Source organism: Salmo salar, chromosome ssa07, assembly GCF_905237065.1.
Source record: "Salmo salar chromosome ssa07, Ssal_v3.1, whole genome shotgun sequence".
Classification (NCBI taxonomy): Eukaryota; Metazoa; Chordata; class Actinopteri; order Salmoniformes; family Salmonidae; genus Salmo; species Salmo salar.
Genome location: NC_059448.1, coordinates 4,038,491 through 4,062,172, shown reverse-complemented (window position 1 = coordinate 4,062,172; position 23,682 = coordinate 4,038,491). Strand labels below are relative to the sequence as shown.

The 23,682-nt window shown below is 42.2% G+C and overlaps 1 protein-coding gene across 4 annotated transcripts in view; it reads right to left on the bottom strand.

The window, feature by feature from the left end:
• The window catches only part of LOC106592087 (dachshund homolog 2), a 139,587-nt gene that overhangs the window by 27,455 nt on the left and 88,450 nt on the right, over positions 1-23,682 (bottom strand). For all 4 annotated transcript variants that reach the window (XR_006770554.1, XM_045721440.1, XM_045721438.1 and 1 more), the window contains exon 2: positions 1,594-1,709. Coding sequence is in view for 3 of the 4 variants with exons in the window: in XM_045721440.1 (XP_045577396.1) it covers positions 1,594-1,709 (116 nt within the window). In the remaining variant the exon portion in view is untranslated. The remainder of the gene's footprint in view (positions 1-1,593; positions 1,710-23,682) is intronic.

The following is a 23,682-nucleotide window of genomic DNA, read 5'->3' as shown; positions in this document are numbered from 1 at the left end:
TGGATACTTCCTGTTAGAGTTTCTGCTTGTAAACAGGAAGCAAGAGTACGGAGTCATGATCTGATTTGCTGAACGGTGGAGGAGGGAGGGCCTTGTACGCTTGCTTGTGGGTAGAATAGCAGTGGTCTTTATCGCCCCCTGGTGGTGTTGGAGACGTGTTGATGGAAGTTGAGCATCACGTGCCGTTAGTGACGCCGGATTGAAATCGTCGGCGACCATAATAGCAGCCTCTGGGTGCATGGTTTCCTGCTTGTTTAAAGCCTTTTACAGTTCGTTAAGAATCAGCTTTTTATTTTTTATTGTCCTGACGTGGAATGTATACAGCAGTCACGATAACAGCTGAAAACTCCCTCGTGGAGACTAACACCAGGGGCTGAGGATTTTTCTAGAATAGTGGCCAATTTCGTTGATGTAAATATTGAAGAGTGCAGGGCTCAGATTGCAACCCTGGCGAAGGCCTCGTCTCTGGTTAAAGAATTCTGATCTTTTCTTGACAATTTTAATGCAGCACGTATTGCCAGCATACATTGATTTAACTATGTCATATGTTTTACCCCCTACACCACTTTCAATAACTATGTAGAACAGTCCTGTATGCCAAATGGAATCAAATGCCTTTTGGAAGAAAAGACAAAGCCAGCATACAAGCTGGTTTTATTTTGATGAACATGTTTATCTATCAGGGTGTAGAGAGCGTAAATATGGTCATGCGATGTTTTGGTATAAATCCAATTGGGCTTTTACTCAAGACATTGTGCTTATTAAGGAAGTTTAGAACTCTTACATTTATAATACCACAGATAACCTTCCCCAGGTTACTGTTCACACAAATGCCTCTGTAATTGTTAGGGTCAAATTTGTCTCCGTTCTTAAAATTTGTCACCAATCTCCTTCAGCGGGCCTCCTGTTTCTCTCTCCCCTTCTCAAGTCATGCTATGGATTTCATATCCTTTCTCTCTCCCTCTATCCCCTAGTCTTCTCTCCCTCTATCCCCTGGTCTTCTCTCTCTCTATCCCCTGGTCTTCTCTCTCTCTCCCCTAGTCTTCTCTCTCTCTCCCCTAGTCTTCTCTCCCTCTATCCCCGTCTTCTCTCTCTCTCCCTCTATCCCCTAGTCTTCTCTCTCTCTCTCCCTCTCTCCCCTAGTTCTCTCTCTCTCCCTCTATCCCCTAGTCTTCTCTCTCTCCCTCTATCCCCTAGTCTTCTCTCTCTCTCTCTCTCTCTCTCTCTCTCTCTCTCTCTCCCTCTCTCTCTCCCCTAGTCTTCTCTCTCTCTCTCCCTCTATCCCCTAGTCTTCTCTCTCTCTCTCTCTCTCTCTCCCCTAGTCTTCTCTCTTCTCCCTCTATCCCTAGTCTTCTCTCTCTCTCCCTCTATCCCTAGTCTTCTCTCTCTCTCCCTCTATCCCCTAGTCTTCTTCTCTCTCTCTCCCTCTATCCCCTAGTCTTCTTTCTCTCTCTCCCTCTATCCCCTAGTCTTCTCTCTCTCCCTCTATCCCCTAGTCTTCTCTCTCTCTCTCTCTCTCTCTCTCTCTCTCTCTCTCTCCTCTCTCTCTCCTCTCTCTCTCCTCTCTCACACACACACACCTCCCAGTCTTACCTTTGTGAGAGAGCATGCCAGGTGACAGCAGGCCGTGAACCCCAGGATGGAGAAGCCTGGAGCTTTCCTGAATCCCTCCCCCAACAGAGTGCTTTGGAGGTCGGCCCGGACGAGAGCTGAGAGGAGGGGGAGAAAAGAAAGACTTGACAAATTAAAAGACACAAGAACACAGACACACACACACACACACACACATACAGACAGACACAGACACACACACACAGGTGAAAGGTATGTGTATGTGTCTGTACAAGAGAAAGGAAAGGTAACAGGTAATGTTGAAGAGGTCATGAATTGTCTTTCAGACATGGTCCCTTAATTTCTCTTCTCTCTATTTATCCCCTACTCTTCTCATCTCTCTTTCTCTCTCCCTCTATCCCCTAGTCTTCTCTCTATCTATCTATCTATCTATCTATCTATCTATCTATCTATCTATCTATCTATCTATCTATCTATCTATCTATCTATCTATCTATCTATCTATCTATCTATCTATCTATCTATCTATCTATCTATCTATCTATCTATCTATCTATCTATCTATCTATCTATCTATCTATCTATCTATCTATCTATCTATCTATCTATCGTATCGTATCTATCTATCTATCTATCTATCTATCTATCTATCTATCTATCTATCTATCTATCTATCTATCTATCTATCTATCTATCTATCCACTACTCTTCTCATCTCTCTTTCTCTCTCCCTCTCAATTCACTTTCCATTCAAAGGGGCTTTACAGGCATAGAAAACACATATAGATAATAAACAAAAGTGAAATAAACAATAACAACATTACACTCACAAAAGTAAAAAAATAATAGAGACATTTCAAATGTCATATTATGTTTATATTCAGTGTTGTAACGATGTGCAAATAGTTAAAGTACAAAAGGGAAAATAAATAAATTACAATTAGAATTTAACAGCTCTTTTCTGGATTTGGATAATTAGCGGGTATCGGCCTAATTCTGCATATTTTTATACATTTTTTTTATTACCCTTTTTTCTCCCTAATTGGTAGTTACAGTCTTGTCTCATCGCTGCAACTCCCGTACAGAATCAGGAGAGACGAAGGTCGAGAGCCATGCGTCCTCCGAAACACAACCCAACCAAGCCGCACTGCTTCTTGACATAAATACCCATTTAACCTGGAAGCCAACCGCACCAATGTATCAGAGGAAACACCGTACACCTGGCGACCGTGTCAGCGTGCACTGTTATAGAACCCATTGCCCTTTATGGTTGTGAGGTCTGGGGTCCACTCAACAACCAATAATTAACAAAATGCGACAAACACCAAATTGAGACTCTGAATGCAGAATTCTGCAGAAATATCCTCTGTGTTCAACGTAAAACACCAAATAATGCATGCAGAGCAGAATTAGGCCGATACCCGCTAATTATCAAAATCCAGAAAAGAGCCGTTAAATTCTACAACCACCTAAAAGGAAGCGATTCCCAAACCTTCCATAACAAAGCCATCACCTACAGAGAGATGAACCTGGAGAAGAGTCTCATAAGCAAGCTGGTCCAGAATACCTGACCACTGTGACTGACCCAAACTTAAGGAAAGCTTTGACTATGTACAGACTCAGTGAGCATAGCCTTGCTATTGAGAAAGGCCACCGTAGGCAGACCTGGCTCTCAAGAGAAGACAGGCTATGTGCACACTGCCCACAAAATGAGGTGGAAACTGAGCCGCACTTCCTAACCTCCTGCCAAATGTATGACCATATTAGAGACACATATTTCCCACAGAGAATTAGAAAACAAATCTAATTTTGATAAACTCCCATATCTACTGGGTGAAATACCACAGTGTGACATCACAGCAGCAAGATGTGTGACCTGTTGCCACAAGAAAAGGGCAACCAGTGAAGAACAAACACCATTGTAAATACAACCCATATTTATGTTTATTTATTTTCCATTTTATATTTTAACTGTTTGCACATCATTACAACACTGTATATATAGACATAATATGACATTTGAAATGTTTTGGAACTTCTGTGAGTGTAATGTTTACTGTTCATTTTTATTGTTTATTTCACTTGTGTTTATTATCTATTTCACTTACTTTGGCAACGTTAACATATGTTTCCCCCATGCCAATAAAGACCCTTGAATTGAATTGATAGAGAGGGAGGGAGGAGAGAGAAGAGAGAGAAGACATTCCCTTGCGTCACTCCTGTTTTTCAGCCACTGCTCTATCTGTCCTGTTGTTCATTCTCTCTGACCATTTATCTCTTTCTCCTTCCAGCCCGTCCTTCTCACCATCCATCCATCCCTCCCTCTCTCTATCTCCTTCTCACCATCTCTCTCTCCTCCTCACCATCCATCCCTCCCTCCCTCTCTCTCTCTCTCTCTCTCTCTCTCCTCCTCACCATCCATCCATCCCTCCCTGTCTCTCTCTCTCTCTCTCCTCCTCACCATCCATCCATCCCTGTCTCTCTCTCTCTCCTCCTCACCATCCATCCATCCCTCCCTCTCTCTCTCTCTCTCTCCTCCTCACCATCCATCCATCCCTCCCTCTCTCTATCTCCTTCTCACCATCCATCCCTCCCTCTCTCTCTCTCTCTCTCTCCTCCTCACCATCCATCCATCCCTGTCTCTCTCTCTCCTCCTCACCATCCATCCATCCCTCCCTGTCTCTCTCTCTCCTCCTCACCATCCATTCATCCCTCCCTCTCTCTCTCTCTCTCCTTCTCACCATCTCTCTCTCCTCCTCACCATCTATCCATCCCTCCCTCTCTCTCTCTCTCCTTCTCACCATCTCTCTCTCCTCCTCACCATCTATCCATCCCTCCCTGTCTCTCTCTCTCTCCTTCTCACCATCTCTCTCTCCTCCTCACCATCCATCCCTCCCTCCCTCTCTCTCTCTCTCTCTCTCCTCCTCACCATCCATCCATCCCTCCCTGTCTCTCTCTCTCTCCTCCTCACCATCCATCCATCCCTGTCTCTCTCTCTCTCCTCCTCACCATCCATCCATCCCTCCCTCTCTCTCTCTCTCTCTCTCCTCCTCACCATCCATCCATCCATCCCTCCCTGTCTCTCTCTCTCTCCTCCTCACCATCCATCCATCCATCCCTGTCTCTCTCTCTCTCCTCCTCACCATCCATCCATCCCTGTCTCTCTCTCTCTCCTCCTCACCATCCACCCCTCCCTCTCTCTCTCTCTCTCTCTCTCATCCTCACCATCCATTCATCCCTCCCTCTCTCTCTCTCTCCTTCTCACCATCTCTCTCTCCTCCTCACCATCTATCCATCCCTCCCTCTCTCTCTCTCCTTCTCACCATCTCTCTCTCCTCCTCACCATCTATCCATCCCTCCCTGTCTCTCTCTCTCTCCTCCTCACCATCCATCCATCCATCCATCCCTGTCTCTCTCTCTCTCCTCCTCACCATCCATCCATCCCTGTCTCTCTCTCTCTCCTCCTCACCATCCATCCCTCCCTCTCTCTCTCTCTCTCTCTCCTCCTCACCATCCATTCATCCCTCCCTCTCTCTCTCTCTCCTTCTCACCATCTCTCTCTCCTCCTCACCATCTATCCATCCCTCCCTGTCTCTCTCTCTCCTCCTCACCATCCATCCATCCCTCCCTGTCTCTCTCTCCTCCTCAGCATCCATCCATCCCTCCCTCTCTCTCTCTCCTCCTCAGCATCCATCCATCCCTCCCTGTCTCTCTCTCTCTCCTCCTCAGCATCCATCCATCCCTCCCTGTCTCTCTCTCCTCCTCCTCACCATCCATTCATCCCTCACTGTCTTTCTCTCCTTCTCACCATCCATCCATCCATCCCTCCCTCCCTCTCTCTCTCTCTCCTTCTCACCATCTCTCTCTCCCTCCCTAAAGCTCCCTCTCTCTCTCTCTAGTGTGTATAATGTAAATGATGTGCTATTGTTCGTTCCTGTCATCCCAAGGACACCCTCTTCCCTCTTCCCTCCCTCTTCTTTTTCTTATTATATTCTTCCCTCTCTCTCTCTCTATTTTTACAGTAACAGCATCCTCTCTCTCTCTCTCTCTCTCAAGCACAAAGTCAGCAGAAATGGGCACGACACCCTCTGAGCCGGACCGGAATGTCAGAGAGAGAACAGAAGAGAGAGAAGAGAAAGAGAGAGAGGAGAGACTCACACCAAATCCATTTCAATACTGTCCACTAGGAACAGCGTGAACACCTATTACCATCTAGTAGGGAGCTGTCTAGTAGGCTGGCAGCTCCGTGGACTGGGGCTTCCCAGTGCTAGGCACTCATTAACATTTAGTCTGTTTTTAACCCAAACCTTAACCCAGCGGAACTAATGCCTAAACTGAATCGAGTGTTGACGTTTATCCCTCCCTGGACAAACGTTGAATACTGAAGTGAGGAGTGTTGTCTCCATACCAGAACTTCGACTTCAATGCAGATACCAGGTTTATCGTCAAAATGCTGGATACCATCACGATCATTATACCATCACGATCATTATACCATCACGATCATTATACCATCACGATCATTATACCATCACGATCATTATACCATCGCGATCATTATACCGTCACGATCATTATACCATCACGATCATTATACCGTCACGATCATTATACCGTCACGATCATTATACCATCACGATCATTATACCATCACGATCCTCGATACCATCACGATCATTATACCATCACGATCATTATACCATCACGATCATTATACATCACGATCCTCGATACCATCACGATCATTATACCATCACGATCATTATACATCACGATCCTCGATACCATCACGATCATTATACCATCACGATCATTATACCATCACGATCATTATACATCACGATCCTCGATACCATCACGATCATTATACCATCACGATCATTATACCATCACGATCCTCGATACCATCACGATCCTCGATACCATCACGATCATTATACCATCACGATCATTATACATCACGATCCTCGATACCATCACGATCATTATACCATCACGATCATTATACCATCACGATCATTATACATCACGATCCTCGATACCATCACGATCATTATACCATCACGATCATTATACATCACGATCCTCGATACCATCACGATCATTATACCATCACGATCATTATACCATCACGATCATTATACATCACGATCCTCGATACCATCACGATCATTATACCATCACGATCATTATACCATCACGATCCTCGATACCATCACGATCCTCGATACCATCACGATCATTATACCATCACGATCATTATACCATCACGATCATTATACCATCACGATCCTCGATACCATCACGATCCTCGATACCATCACGATCATTATACCATCACGATCATTATACCATCACGATCATTATACCATCACGATCATTATACCATCACGATCATTATACCATCACGATCCTCGATACCATCACGATCCTTATACCATCACGATCATTATACCATCACGATCATTACACCATCACGATCCTTATACCATCACGATCCTTATACCATCACGATCATTATACCATCACGATCATTATACCATCACGATCATTATACCATCACGATCATTACACCATCACGATCCTTATACCATCATGATCATTATACCGTCACGATCATTATACCATCACGATCATTATACCGTCACGATCATTATACCGTCACGATCATTATACCATCACGATCATTATACCATCACGATCCTCGATACCATCACGATCATTATACCATCACGATCATTATACCATCACGATCCTCGATACCATCACGATCATTATACCATCACGATCATTACACCATCACGATCCTTATACCATCATGATCATTATACCGTCACGATCATTATACCATCACGATCATTATACCGTCACGATCATTATACCGTCACGATCATTATACCATCACGATCATTATACCATCACGATCCTCGATACCATCACGATCATTATACCATCACGATCATTATACCATCACGATCCTCGATACCATCACGATCATTATACCATCACGATCATTATACCATCACGATCATTATACCATCACGATCATTATACCATCACGATCATTATACCATCACGATCATTATACCATCACGATCATTATACCATCACGATCATTATACCATCACGATCATTATACCATCACGATCATTATACCATCACGATCATTATACCATCACGATCATTATACCATCACGATCATTATACCATCACGATCCTCGATACCATCACGATCATTATACCATCACGATCATTATACCATCACGATCATTATACCATCACGATCATTATACCATCACGATCATTATACCATCACGATCATTATACCATCACGATCATTATACCATCACGATCCTCGATACCATCACGATCATTATACCATCACGATCCTTATACCATCACGATCATTATACCATCACGATCATTATACCATCACGATCCTTATACCATCACGATCATTATACCATCACGATCATTATACATCACGATCCTCGATACCATCACGATCATTATACCATCACGATCATTATACATCACGATCCTCGATACCATCACGATCATTATACCATCACGATCATTATACCATCACGATCATTATACATCACGATCCTCGATACCATCACGATCATTATACCATCACGATCATTATACCATCACGATCCTCGATACCATCACGATCCTCGATACCATCACGATCATTATACCATCACGATCATTATACATCACGATCCTCGATACCATCACGATCATTATACCATCACGATCATTATACCATCACGATCATTATACATCACGATCCTCGATACCATCACGATCATTATACCATCACGATCATTATAAATCACGATCCTCGATACCATCACGATCATTATACCATCACGATCATTATACCATCACGATCATTATACATCACGATCCTCGATACCATCACGATCATTATACCATCACGATCATTATACCATCACGATCCTCGATACCATCACGATCCTCGATACCATCACGATCATTATACCATCACGATCATTATACCATCACGATCATTATACCATCACGATCCTCGATACCATCACGATCCTCGATACCATCACGATCATTATACCATCACGATCATTATACCATCACGATCATTATACCATCACGATCATTATACCATCACGATCATTATACCATCACGATCCTCGATACCATCACGATCCTTATACCATCACGATCATTATACCATCACGATCATTACACCATCACGATCCTTATACCATCACGATCCTTATACCATCACGATCATTATACCATCACGATCATTATACCATCACGATCATTATACCATCACGATCATTACACCATCACGATCCTTATACCATCATGATCATTATACCGTCACGATCATTATACCATCACGATCATTATACCGTCACGATCATTATACCGTCACGATCATTATACCATCACGATCATTATACCATCACGATCCTCGATACCATCACGATCATTATACCATCACGATCATTATACCATCACGATCCTCGATACCATCACGATCATTATACCATCACGATCATTACACCATCACGATCCTTATACCATCATGATCATTATACCGTCACGATCATTATACCATCACGATCATTATACCGTCACGATCATTATACCGTCACGATCATTATACCATCACGATCATTATACCATCACGATCCTCGATACCATCACGATCATTATACCATCACGATCATTATACCATCACGATCCTCGATACCATCACGATCATTATACCATCACGATCATTATACCATCACGATCATTATACCATCACGATCATTATACCATCACGATCATTATACCATCACGATCATTATACCATCACGATCATTATACCATCACGATCCTCGATACCATCACGATCATTATACCATCACGATCATTATACCATCACGATCATTATACCATCACGATCATTATACCATCACGATCCTCGATACCATCACGATCATTATACCATCACGATCATTATACCATCACGATCATTATACCATCACGATCATTATACCATCACGATCATTATACCATCACGATCATTATACCATCACGATCATTATACCATCACGATCATTATACCATCACGATCATTATACCATCACGATCCTTATACCATCACGATCCTTATACCATCACGATCATTATACCATCACGATCCTTATACCATCACGATCATTATACCATCACGATCCTCGATACCATCCTGATACCACGGTAAAAAAAAGAAGGCATTTTATGAAAAGTTACAGAATGGCACTTGATCCAGACTCAATCATTGGGCATCTTTAAAAAAAATATATATATATAAACTTTATTTAACTAGGCAAGTCAGTTAAGAACAAATTCTTATTTTCAATGACGGCCTACCGGGGAACAGTGAGTTAACTGCCTTGTTCAGGGGCAGAATGACAGATTTGTACCTTGTCAGCTCAGGGATTCGATCTAGCAACCTTTCAGTTACTAGTCCAACACTCTAACCACTAGGCTACCTGCCGTCCCTACACTCTAACCACTAGGCTACCTGCCGCCCCTACGCTCTAACCACTAGACTACCTGCCGCCCCTACACTCTAACCACTAGGCTACCCTGCCGCCCCTACACTCTAACCACTAGGCTACCTGCCGCCCCTACACTCTAACCACTAGGCTACCTGCCTCCCCTACACTCTAACCACTAGGCTACCTACCGCCCCTACGCTCTAACCACTAGGCTACCTGCCAGCCTCTACACTCTAACCACTAGGCTACGCTGCCGCCCCTACACTCTAATCACTAGGCTACCTGCCTCCCCTCCACTCTAACCACTAGGCTACCTGCCACCCCTACGCTCTAACCACTAGGCTACCTGCCGCCCCTACACTCTAACCACTAGGCTACCTGCCGCCCCTACACTCTAACCACTAGGCTACCTGCCGCCCCTACACTCTAACCACTAGGCTACCTGCCGCCCCTACACTCTAACCACTAGGCTACCTGCCGCCCCTACACTCTAACCACTAGGCTACCTGCCAGCCTCTACACTCTAACCACTAGGCTACCTGCCGCACATTTTGAGTTCAATATCATTACATTTGACATTTTAGATTTGTGAATGTATGCATTAATGTATCAATTATAAAATCAATTTGACTTCGGGTTTTTTTTCAATCTAACTACATAACCTATTGGAAATCATTTATTTGAATGGTAAATCTTTATTGATAAATCTTTATTGATAATCAAAATGTAGCCTAGGCCTGCCTATCCACAATACAGGTGGATGCATTGAGTTATTTAGCTTGTTTTGGCTGATTTCATGGGGTGTACAGATGAAAAACAATCTGTTTCCCTTGGAGACTTATCTTATCATACTGCTGAACACCATTTGCATAGAAGGAGCAATCTCTTCTTTTTTTTTAAGTGTGCGCTGTCTCTTTAAGACCCATCATTCACACAGATCAGTCTGAGGTGAGATCAACGGAGGATCTTGACTGGGAAAGACGTGAAGCCGGGGGGGACGAAGTGAATCAATAACGTTTTTGGGTGACAATCAGTTTCAAAATCAGTAATACATTTACTTGGTGGTCTGCATATTATTGCAAACAAGGTACTAGGGTAGTGAATTGACGTTACTTTAAGCTATAAACTAGCAAGGAAAAAACTCAATTGTCATACTTGAGTAAAAGTAAAGATACCTTAATAGAAAATGACTCAAGTAAAAGTCGCCCAGTAAAATACTACTTGAGTAAAAGTCTTAAAGTATTTGGTGTTAAATATACTTAGGTATCAAAAGTAAAAGTATAAATCATTTGAAATGCCTTGCGGATAGCCTGGGGCACCTTCCAACACTGAGAGATAATTTACAAACTACGTTTTTGTGTTTAGTGAGTCCACCAGATCAGAGGCAGTAGGGATAACCAGGGATGTTCTCTGTTTAGTGAGTCCTCCAGATCAGAGGCAGTAGGGATGACCAGGGATGTTCTCTGTTTAGTGAGTCCTCCAGATCAGAGGCAGTAGAGATGACCAGGGATGTTCTCTGCTTAGTGAGTCCTCCAGATCAGAGGCAGTAGAGATGACCAGATAGGTTCTCTGTTTAGTGAGTCCTCCAGATCAGAGGCAGTAGGGATGACCAGGGATGTTCTCTGTTTAGTGAGTCCTCCAGATCAGAGGCAGTAGGGATGACCAGGGATGTTCTCTGTTTAGTGAGTCCTCCAGATCAGAGTCAGTAGGGATGACCAGGGATGTTCTCTGTTTAGTGAGTCCTCCAGATCAGAGGCAGTAGGGATGACCAGGGATGTTCTCTGTTTACTGAGTCCTCCAGATCAGAGGCAGTAGGGACGACCAGGGATGTTCTCTGTTTAGTGAGTCCGCCAGATCAGAGGCAGTAGGGACGACCAGGGATGTTCTCTGTTTAGTGAGTCCTCCAGATCAGAGGCAGTAGGGATGACCAGGGATGTTCTCTTGATAAGTGTGTTAATTGGGCCAGTTTCCTGTCAAAATGTAACTAGTACTTTTGTGTGGGTGGAGTAAAAGCTAAAGTTGCCAAAAATATAAATAGTAAAGTAAAATTACAGATACCGCCCAAAAATATTAAAGTAGTACTTTAAAGTATTTTTACTTAAGTACTTTAAACCACTGCTACAAAGCTGGAAGCTACTGGTATCTTCTAGCATTGTAAAGTGTTCTAGCCTGTAGGGACATTGTTTTGAGAACAGTAAAGAACATTAATGAACAGTTTCTACATGCCGTGTTACATTATTCAAGTGGGTTAACGTCTATGCAGCACGGTGATACAGACCAGCCTCCCAGCCAGTGCTGTGGTCCCTCAGGACAGGCTACAGCTTAAACTCAACTCCACAATATACGACGGAGTTGATCTGCGACTAATGTGGGCGGACTGGAGCTCCGACGTCACATAAAATGATTTTAAATACTACCGACGCTGCCCATTGGACGTGACACAACGCGGGCAGTATAGCACCTTTCATTGATTTCAAAGGAAGCTTTCCACCAATGGCTGATGGCAATGCCGGATGCCCAATGGCTGATGGCAATGCCGGAGGCCCAATGGCTGATGGCAATGCCGGATGCCCAATGGCTGATGGCAATGCCGGATGCCCAATGGCTGATGGCAATGCCGGAGGCCCAATGGCGGTACCGTGCCGTGCCGTACCGTACCGTGCCGTACCGTGCCGTACCGTGCCATACTGTACCGTGCCGTACCGTGCCGTGCCATACCGTACCATGCCGTGCCGTGCCGTGCCGTACCGTGCCGTGCCGTACCGTGCCGTGCCGTACCGTGCCGTACCGTGCCGTGCCGTACCGCAACGCGAGCAGTGAGATCTTGGGAGCCAGGGTGACACACTATTCCCCATAGGTCTAACATGTCCCACACTTACTGTAGACCCGGTCCTTACAGCTTTTACCAGAATGACAAGTACACACTTAAAACACACAGGAACAGACCTCATTTCAGCTTTTACAGGAATCACAACGTTTCCCGTCAACATTTCCCGTCAATTATTAAACACACTACTTGTCTGGATCAAGCACAGTAGCTGACTCATAAGCCAGTACTAGTCCACACTACAACTTCAACCAGCCGCTGTAAGGTAATATTGGAAGCACAGTGATGTTAGAAAGAAAGAAAGAAAGAAAGAAAGAAAGAAAGAAAGAAAGAAAGAAAGAAAGAAAGAAAGAAAGAAAGAAAGAAAGAAAGAAAGAAAGAAAGAAAGAAAGAAAGAAAGAAAGAAAGAAAGAAAGAAAGAAAGAAAGAAAGAAAGAAAGAAAGAAAGAGAGAAAGAGGAGAGAGAGAGAGAGAGAGAGAGAGAGAGAGAGAGAATGAGAGGGGGATAGAGAGAGAATGAGAGGAGAGAGAGTGAGAGGAGAGAGAGTGAGAGGAGAGAGAGTGACAGAGAGAGAATGAGAGGGGGATAGAGAGAGAATGAGAGGAGAGAGAGTGAGAGGAGAGAGAGTGAGAGGAGAGAGAGTGACAGAGAGAGAGAGAGGGGAGGAGAGAGAGTGAGAGAGAGAGAGAATGAGAGGGGATAGAGAGAGAATGAGAGAGAGAGAGAGTGAGAGGAGAGAGAGTGAGAGGAGAGAGAGTGACAGAGAGAGAATGAGAGGGGGATAGAGAGAGAATGAGAGAGAGAGAGAGAGAGAGAGAGAGAGAGTGAGAGAGAGAGAATGAGAGGGGGAGAGAGGGATAGAGAGAGAATGAGAGAAGAGAGAGTGACAGAGAGAGAGTGACAGAGAGAGAATGAGAGAGGGATAGAGAGAGAATGAGAGGAGAGAGTGACAGAGAGAGAGTGACAGAGAGAGAGTGACAGTGAGAGAAGGAGAGCAGTAAGCAGAAACATTGTCTTTCACTAAAACTGATCAGCACATGATGAAGTGAGGCTATATAAGAACAAGCCGACTGTAGTTCAAAATGCCCATTTGACTAAGACAATATTGATCCAGCTGTAGATATACCAGATGGTTACTATACGTTATGAGGGTTTATTATATATGAGCTGTAGGGTTATAAAGTCATCAGGACTTTACACTGACCTGGCATTACGTAATATAACTGTCAAACAAGGTGACACTTGATCTGCTAGCTAACTCTTTATACAACTGTTCTCTTCTCACGGACCGATAGGACTGAAGATATAACTAACGGGTCTTATTAAATCATGATCTCATGGACTGAAGATATAACTAACGGATCTTATTAAATCATGATCTCACGGACTGAAGATATAACTAACGGATCTTATTAAATCATGATCTCACGGACTAAAGATATAACTAACGGATCTTATTAAATCATGATCTCACAGACTGAAGATATAACTAACGGATCTTATTAAATCATGATCTCACGGACTGAAGATATAACTAACGGATCTTATTAAATCATGATCTCACGGACTGAAGATATAACTAACGGATCTTATTAAATCATGATCTCACGGACTGAAGATATAACTAACGGATCTTATTAAATCATGATCTCACAGACTGATAGGACTGTAGATATAACTAACGTGTCTTATTAAATCATGATCTCATGGACTGAAGATATAACTAACGGATCTTATTAAATCATGATCTCATGGACTGAAGATATAACTAACGGATCTTATTAAATCATGATCTCGCGCAGTATTACAAAAAGTCTACTCTCTCCTTCCCTTCCTGATCTCCAACAACTACTGTTGTCATGGTGAAGCTCTTACTAATGTTCCTTCCGTTTTCTGTGAATGATGCATTATGTCATGCAGTAAAGTGACAGATTATCTGTGAATGATGCATTATGTCATGCAGTAAGGTGATAGATTATCTGTGAATGATGCATTATGTCATGTAGTAACATGACAGATTATCTGTGAATGATGCATTATGTCATGCAGTAACATGACAGATTATCTGTGAATGATGCATTATGTCATGCAGTAAAGTGACAGATTATCTGTGAATGATGCATTATGTCATGCAGTAAAGTGACAGATTATCTGTGAATGATGCATTATGTCATGCAGTAACATGACAGATTATCTGTGAATGATGCATTATGTCATGCAGTAAAGTGACAGATTATCTGTGAATGATGCATTATGTCATGCAGTAACATGACAAATTATCTGTGAATGATGCATTATGTCATGCAGTAAAGTGACAGATTATCTGTGAATGATGCATTATGTCATGCAGTAACATGACAGATTATCTGTGAATGATGCATTATGTCATGCAGTAAAGTGACAGATTATCTGTGAATGATGCATTATGTCATGCAGTAAGGTGATAGATTATCTGTGAATGATGCATTATGTCATGCAGTAACATGACAGGTTATCTGTGAATGATGCATTATGTCATGCAGTAAAGTGACAGATTATCTGTGAATGATGCATTATGTCATGCAGTAATGTGACAGATTATCTGTGAATGATGCATTATATTATTCAGTAATGTGACAGATTATCTGTGAATGATGCATTATGTCATGCAGTAAAGTGACAGATTATCTGTGAATGATACATTGTCACGCAGTAATATGACAGATTATCTGTGAATGATGCATTATGTCATGCAGTAATATGACAGATTATCTGTGAATGATGCATTATGTCATGCAGTAATGTGACAGATTATCTGTGAATGATGCATTATGTCATGCAGTAATGTGACAGATTATCTGTGAATGATGCATTATGTCATGCAGTAATATGACAGATTATCTGTGAATGATGCATTATGTCATGCAGTAATGTGACAGATTATCTGTGAATGATGCATTATGTCATGCAGTAATATGACAGATTATCTGTGAATGATGCATTATGTCATGCAGTAATGTGACAGATTACTGATTATGTCAATTCGAATTTCATTAGAATTTTTTTGTAAAAAAAAAAACGTAACCCCTTTTGAAATAAATATCTTGTCTTCTTCAGTTTATTGAGAAGATTGAGAAGAAAGATTGAGAAGAAAGATTGAGAAGAAAATAGATGAAATTTTTTCAATGATTCAGTTTGTTTCCTGAATTGACTGCCTTCAATTCCAAATGACCCCGACCCCGACTCCTTCCATACTGCCAATTGTGATATTCTCTCAAAGTGAAACTGTTACTGTAATGGCTCTGACAAATATGAATGGTAAATGATGCTGTACATTAAGATTATCTGATTACAATTTAGACTTTGATTATATATCTTCAAAGAGCAGGTTGTCTGTAATCTGCTAGATTAAATATACATCTTCAAAGAGCAGGTTGTCTGTGATCTGATAGATTAAATATACATCTTCAAAGAGCAGGTCAGGTCAGCAGGACTCAGTGTTTTAACGTCCATCTCTCGGTCAGTACTCAGTGTTTTAACGTCCATCTCCAGTTGGTCAGTAATCTGTGTTTTAACGTCCATCTCTCAGAGCAGGTGTCTGTGATGTTAATGTCCATCTCTCGGTCGGTCAGGACTCAGTGTTTTAACGTCCATCTCTCGGTCAGGACTCAGTGTTTTAACGTCCATCTCTCGGTCAGGACTCAGTGTTTTAACGACCATCTCTCGGTCAGTACTCAGTGTTTTAACGTCCATCTCTCGGTCAGGACTCAGTGTTTTAACGTCCATCTCTCGGTCAGGACTCAGTGTTTTAAAGTCCATCTCTCAGTCAGGACTCAGTGTTTTAACGTCCATCTCTCTCAGTCAGGACTCGGTGTTTTAATGTCCATCTCTCTCGGTCAGGTCTCAGTGTTTTAACGTCCATCTCTCTCGGTCAGGACTCAGTGTTTTAACGACCATCTCTCGGTCAGGACTCAGTGTTTTAACGTCCATCTCTCGGTCAGGACTCAGAGTTTTAACGTCCATCTCTCGGTCAGGACTCAGTGTTTTAACGTCCATCTCTCGGTCAGGACTCGGTGTTTTAACGTCCATCTCTCAGTCAGGACTCAGTGTTTTAACGTCCATCTCTCTCGGTCAGGACTCAGTGTTTTAATGACCATCTCTCGGTCAGGACTCAGTGTTTTAACGTCCATCTCTCGGTCAGGACTCAGTGTTTTAACGTCCATCTCTCGGTCAGGACTCAGTGTTTTAAAGACCATCTCTCGGTCAGGACTCGGTGTTTTAACGTCCATCTCTCGGTCAGGACTCAGTGTTTTAACGTCCATCTCTCGGTCAGGACTCAGTGTTTTAACGTCCATCTCTCGGTCAGGACTCGGTGTTTTAACGTCCATCTCTCGGTCAGGACTCAGTGTTTTAACGTCCATCTCTCTCGGTCAGGACTCAGTGTTTTAACGACCATCTCTCTCGGTCAGGACTCGGTGTTTTAACGTCCATCTCTCTCGGTCAGGACTCAGTGTTTTAACGTCCATCTCTCGGTCAGGACTCAGTGTTTTAACGACCATCTCTCGGTCAGGACTCAGTGTTTTAACGTCCATCTCTCTCGGTCAGGACTCAGTGTTTTAACGTCCATCTCTCGGTCAGGACTCAGTGTTTTAACGTCCATCTCTCGGTCAGTACTCAGTGTTTTAACGTCCATCTCTCGGTCAGGACTCAGTGTTTTAACGTCCATCTCTCGGTCAGGACTCAGTGTTTTAAAGTCCATCTCTCGGTCAGGACTCGGTGTTTTAACGTCCATCTCTCGGTCAGGACTCAGTGTTTTAACGTCCATCTCTCAGTCAGGACTCAGTGTTTTAACGTCCATCTCTCTCAGTCAGGACTCGGTGTTTTAACGTCCATCTCTCTCGGTCAGGACTCAGTGTTTTAACGTCCATCTCTCTCGGTCAGGACTCAGTGTTTTAACGACCATCTCTCGGTCAGGACTCAGTGTTTTAACGTCCATCTCTCGGTCAGGACTCAGTGTTTTAACGTCCATCTCTCGGTCAGGACTCAGTGTTTTAACGACCATCTCTCGGTCAGGACTCAGTGTTTTAACGACCATCTCTCAGTCAGGACTCAGTGTTTTAACGACCATCTCTCGGTCAGGACTCGGTGTTTTAACGTCCATCTCTCTCGGTCAGGACTTTGAACTCATGTTACCGTAGAAATAGAATGCGACATACATGACTCGTTTATGACATCACAACATTCCCATTCCGTCATGGGAATTACGAAGACAACAGTCTCCCCTGTCCCCATGGTAATATCACCTAGTCGGAATACCCTCCGGATAGAGAGGAAGAGAAGGGAGGATGGAGGGAGAGAGAGAAGGAGGGATGAGAGAGAAGGAGGGAGCGAGGGGGAGAGCGGCAAAGGGGAAGAGGAACGTTCTGCTGGGATTATAGGTCAACGAAAAACACAAAGTAATAAAGCACTGGACACACACATAGAAAAAAAATAACTGTGTTCGGGACTCTGACATCATCAAGTGGGTCAAACACAACACAAACACACACACACACATGCATTGCTGGTGGTATTGTTGCCAGTAGTTAGTTAGCCTGCAGGGGCAGACAGAACTCTACAGAGAGAGAGAGAGAGAGAAAGAGACAGCTGGGGCGTGAAATCAGAGAGAGAGCAAGAAAGAGAGGGGGTCACAGAACAAGAGAGAGAGAGATTGTGGTTGTGAGGTCTGGGGTCCGCTCATCAACCAAGAATTCACAAAATGGGACAAACACCAAATTGAGACTCTGCATGGAGAATTTTGCAAAAATAAATGTAAAACAGCAAATAATTCATGCAGAGCAGAATTAGGCTGATACCCGCAAATTATCAAAATCCAGAAAAGAGCTGTTAAATTCTTCAACCACCTAAAAGGAAGCGATTCCCAAACCTTCCATAACAAAGCCATCACCTACAGAGAGATTAACCTGGAGAAGAGTCCCCTAAGCAAGCTGGTCCTGGGGCTCTGTTCACAAACACAAACAGACCCCACAGAGCCTCAGGACAGCAACACAATTAGACCCAACCAAGTCATGAGGAAACAAAAAGATAATTACTTGACACATTGGAAAGAATTAACAAAAAAACAGAGCAAACTAGAATGCTATTTGTCCCTAAACAGAGAGAACACAGTGGCAGAATACCTGACCACTGTGACTGACCCAAACTTAAGGAAAGCTTTGACTATGTACAGACTCAGTGAGCATAGCCTTGCTATTGAGAAAGACCGCCGTAGGCAGACCTGGCTCTCAAGAGAAGACAGGCTATGTGCACACTGCCCACAAAATGAGGTGGAAACTGAGCTGTACTTCCTAACCTCCTGCCAAATGTATGACCATATTAGAGACACATATTTCCCTCAGATTACACAGATCCACAAAGAATTAGAAAACAAATCCAATTTTGATTAACTCCCATATCTACTGGGTGAAATACCACAGTGTTCCATCACAGCAGCAAGATTTGTGACCTGTTGCCACAAGAAAAGGTCAACCAGTGAAGAACAAACTCCATTGTAAATACAACCCATATTTATGTTGATTTATTTTACCTTTTGTGATGTAACTATTTGTACATCATTACAACACTGTATATAGACATAATATGACATTTGAAATGTCTTTATTCTTTTGGAACTTCTGTGAGTGTAATGTTTACTGTTCATTTTATTGTTTATTTCACTTGTGTTTATTATCTACTTCACTTACTTTGGCAACGTTAACATATGTTTCTCCCATGCCAATAAAGACCTTATGTTGAAATGAATTGAGAGAGAGAGAGAGAGAGGGTCACAGCGAGAGACAGAGAGACCTAAAATGTATTGTTTTCATTGTGTAAGTTCAATCAGGTGGGAATAAGAGTGGGGAGGGGAGAGAGGGAATGAGGACAGAGAAATGGAAGAATAGAACACGAAAGAATGTAAGAGAAAGACAAGTATCCTGTTCCAAATACAAGTATGATCTCACATTTGTGTCAACCAACAAGAGCCTGACTCCGTAGAGATGAAACTAGCCTTCAGAAGCCAGCTGGTGGCAAAACACTGTATACATCTACAATGGGTTGTACTTCTACAATGTGTTGTACGTCTAGAATGTGTAGTACTTCTACAGCTCCTACAATGTGTTGTACTTCTAGAATGTTGTATTTCTGCAATGTGTTGTACTTCTACAATGTTGTACTTCTACAATGTTGTAATTCTACAATGTGTTATACTTCTAGAATGTGTTGTACTTCTACAATGTGTTGTATTTCTAGAATGTGTTGTACTTCTAGAATGTGTTGTACTTCTAGAATGTGTTGTACTTCTAGAATGTGTTGTATTTCTACAATGTGTTGTACTTCTAGAATGTGTTGTACTTCTAGAATGTGTTGTACTTCTAGAATGTGTTGTACTTCTACAGCTTCTACAATGTGTTGTACTTCTACAATGTGTTATACTTCTACAATGTGTTGTACTTCTACAATGTGTTGTACTTCTACAATGTGTTATACTTCTACAATGTGTTATACTTCTACAATGTGTTGTACTTCTAGAATGTGTTGTACTTCTAGAATGTGTTGTACTTCTAGAATGTGTTGTACTTCTACAGCTTCTAGAATGTGTTGTACTTCTAGAATGTGTTGTACTTCTAGAATGTGTTGTACTTCTACAGCTTCTACAATGTGTTATACTTCTACAATGTGTTGTACTTCTACAATGTGTTGTACTTCTACGACGTGTTGTACTTCTAGAATGTGATGTACTTCTAGAATGTGTTGTACTTCTAGAATGTGATGTACTTCTACGACGTGTTGTACTTCTAGAATGTGATGTACTTCTAGAATGTGATGTACTTCTACAGCTTCTACAATGTGTTGTACTTCTACAGCTTCTAGAATGTGTTGTACTTCTACAGCTTCTATAATGTGTTGTACTTCTAGAATGTGTTGTACTTCTAGAATGTGTTGTACTTCTAGAATGTGTTGTACTTCTACAGCTTCTAGAATGTGTTGTACTTCTACAGCTTCTAGAATGTGTTGTACTTCTACAATGTGTTGTACTTCTACAGCTTCTACAATGTGTTGTACTTCACAGCTTCTACAATGTGTTGTACTTCTACAGCTTCTAGAATGTGTTGTACTTCTACAGCTTCTAGAATGTGTTGTACTTCTACAATGTGTTGTACTTCTACAGCTTCTACAATGTGTTGTACTTCTACAGCTTCTAGAATGTGTTGTACTTCTACAATGTGTTGTACTTCTACAGCTTCTACAATGTGTTGTACTTCAACAGCTTCTAGAATGTGTTGTACTTCTACAATGTGTTGTACTTCTACAGCTTCTACAATGTGTTGTACTTCTACAGCTTCTACAATGTGTTGTACTTCTACAGCTTCTAGAATGTGTTGTACTTCTACAGCTTCTAGAATGTGTTGTACTTCTACAATGTGTTGTACTTCTACAGCTTCTACAATGTGTTGTACTTCTACAGCTTCTAGAATGTGTTGTACTTCTACAATGTGTTGTACTTCTACAGCTTCTACAATGTGTTGTACTTCAACAGCTTCTACAATGTGTTGTACTTCTACAACCTGATATACTTCTGGAACTAATGAGTTTCCCTCAATGTACAGAGAGTCAGTGTGTCTTAGTGTGTGTGTGCTCGACCGCAAACAGTGACATTTCCCTCTGGTAACCCAATGCTTATCTCAGTTGTTCCAGGCACTCCATAGTAAACACACAGAAATCTACTTCACAAAGTGAATTCAGACAGTTTTACTTCTTCCACATTTTGTTACGTTACAGCCATATTCTAAAATATATATTTTTGTTTAATTCCCTTATCAATCTACACACAATACCCTATAATGACAAAGCAAAAACAGGTTTTTAGAAAACAGAAATACATTATTTACATAAGTATTCAGACCCTTTGCTATGAGACTCTAAATTGAGTTCAGGTGCATCCTGTTTCCATTGATCATCCTTGAGATGTTTCTACAACTTGATTGGAGTTCACCTGTTGTCAATTCAATTGATTGGACATGGTTTGGAAAGGCACACACCTGTCTATATAAGGTCCCACAGTTGACAGTGCATGTCAGAGCAAAAACCAAGCCATGAGGTGGAAGGAATTGTCCGTAGAGCTCCGAGACAGGATTGTGTCGAGGCACAGATCAGGGGAAGGGTACCGAAACACTTCTGCAGCATTGAAGGTCCCCAAGAACACAGTGGGCTCCATCATTCTTAAATGGAAGAAGTTTGGAACCACCAAGACTTTTCCTAGAGCTGGCCGCCCAGCCAAACTGAGCAATCTGGAGAGAAGGGCCTTGGTCAGGGAGGTGACCAAGAACCCGATGGTCACTCAGAGTTCCTCTGTGGAGATGGGGAACCTTCCAGAAGGACAACCATCTCTGCAGCACTCCACTAATCAGGTCTTTATGGTAGAGTGGCCAGATGGAAGCCACTCCTCAGTAAAAGGCACATGACAGCCCGCTCAGCGTTTGTCAAAAGGCACCTAAAGGACTCTCAGACCATGAGAAACAAGATTCTCTGGTCTGATGAAACCAAGATTGAAGTATTTGGCTTGAATGTCAAGCGTCACGTCTGGAGGAAACCTGGCAACATCCCTACAATGAAGCATGGTGGTGGCAGCATCATGCTGTGGGGATGTTTTTCAGCAGCAGGGACTGGGAGACTAGTCAGGATCGACGGAAAGATGAACAGAGCAAAGTACAGAGAGATTCTTGATGAAAACCTGCTCCAGAGCGCTCAGGACCTCAGCCTGGGGCAAAGGTTCACCTTCCAACAGGACAACGACCCTGAACACACAGCCAAGACAACGCAGGAGTGGCTTCGGGACAAGTCTCTGAATGTCCTTGAGAGGCCCAGCCAGAGCCCGGACTTGAACCCGATCGAACATCTCTGTAGACCTGAAAATAGCTGTGCAGCAACACTCCCCATCCAACCTGACAGAGCTTGAGAGGACCTGCAGAGAAGAATGGGAGAAACTCCCCAAATACAGGTGTGCCAAGCTTGTAGCGTCATACTCAAGAAGACTCAAGGCTGTAATCGCTGCCAAAGGTGCTTCAACAAAGTACTGAGTAAAGGGTCTGAATACTTATGTAAATGTAATATTTCCATTTTTAATAAATATATATATATTTATTTTAAGAAATTTGCAAAAAAAATTAAAACCAGTTTTTTTCTTTGTCATTATGGGGTATTGATGAGGGGAAAAACATTTAATCCATGTTAGAATAAGGCTGTAACGTAACAAAATGTGGAAAAATGTGACCAATAACATCTGTTAAATATTTGACCAATAACATCTGTTAAATATGGACCAATAACATCTGTTAAATATGGACCAATAACATCTGTTAAATATGGACCAATAACATCTGTTAAATATGGACCAATAACATCTGCTAAATATGGACCAATAACATCTGTTAAATATGTGTATGGACCAATAACATCTGTTAAATATGGACCAATAACATCTGTTAAATATGTGTATGGACCAATAACATCAGCTAAATATGTGTATGGACCAAAAACATCTGTTAAATATGTGTATGGACCAATAACATCTGTTAATATGGACCAATAAATCGGTTAAATATGGACCAATAACATCTGTTAAATTTTGGACCAATAACATCTGTTAAATATGTGTGGACCAGTAACATCTGTTAAATATTGACCAATGACATCTGTTAAATATGGACCAATAACATCTGTTAAATATGGACCAA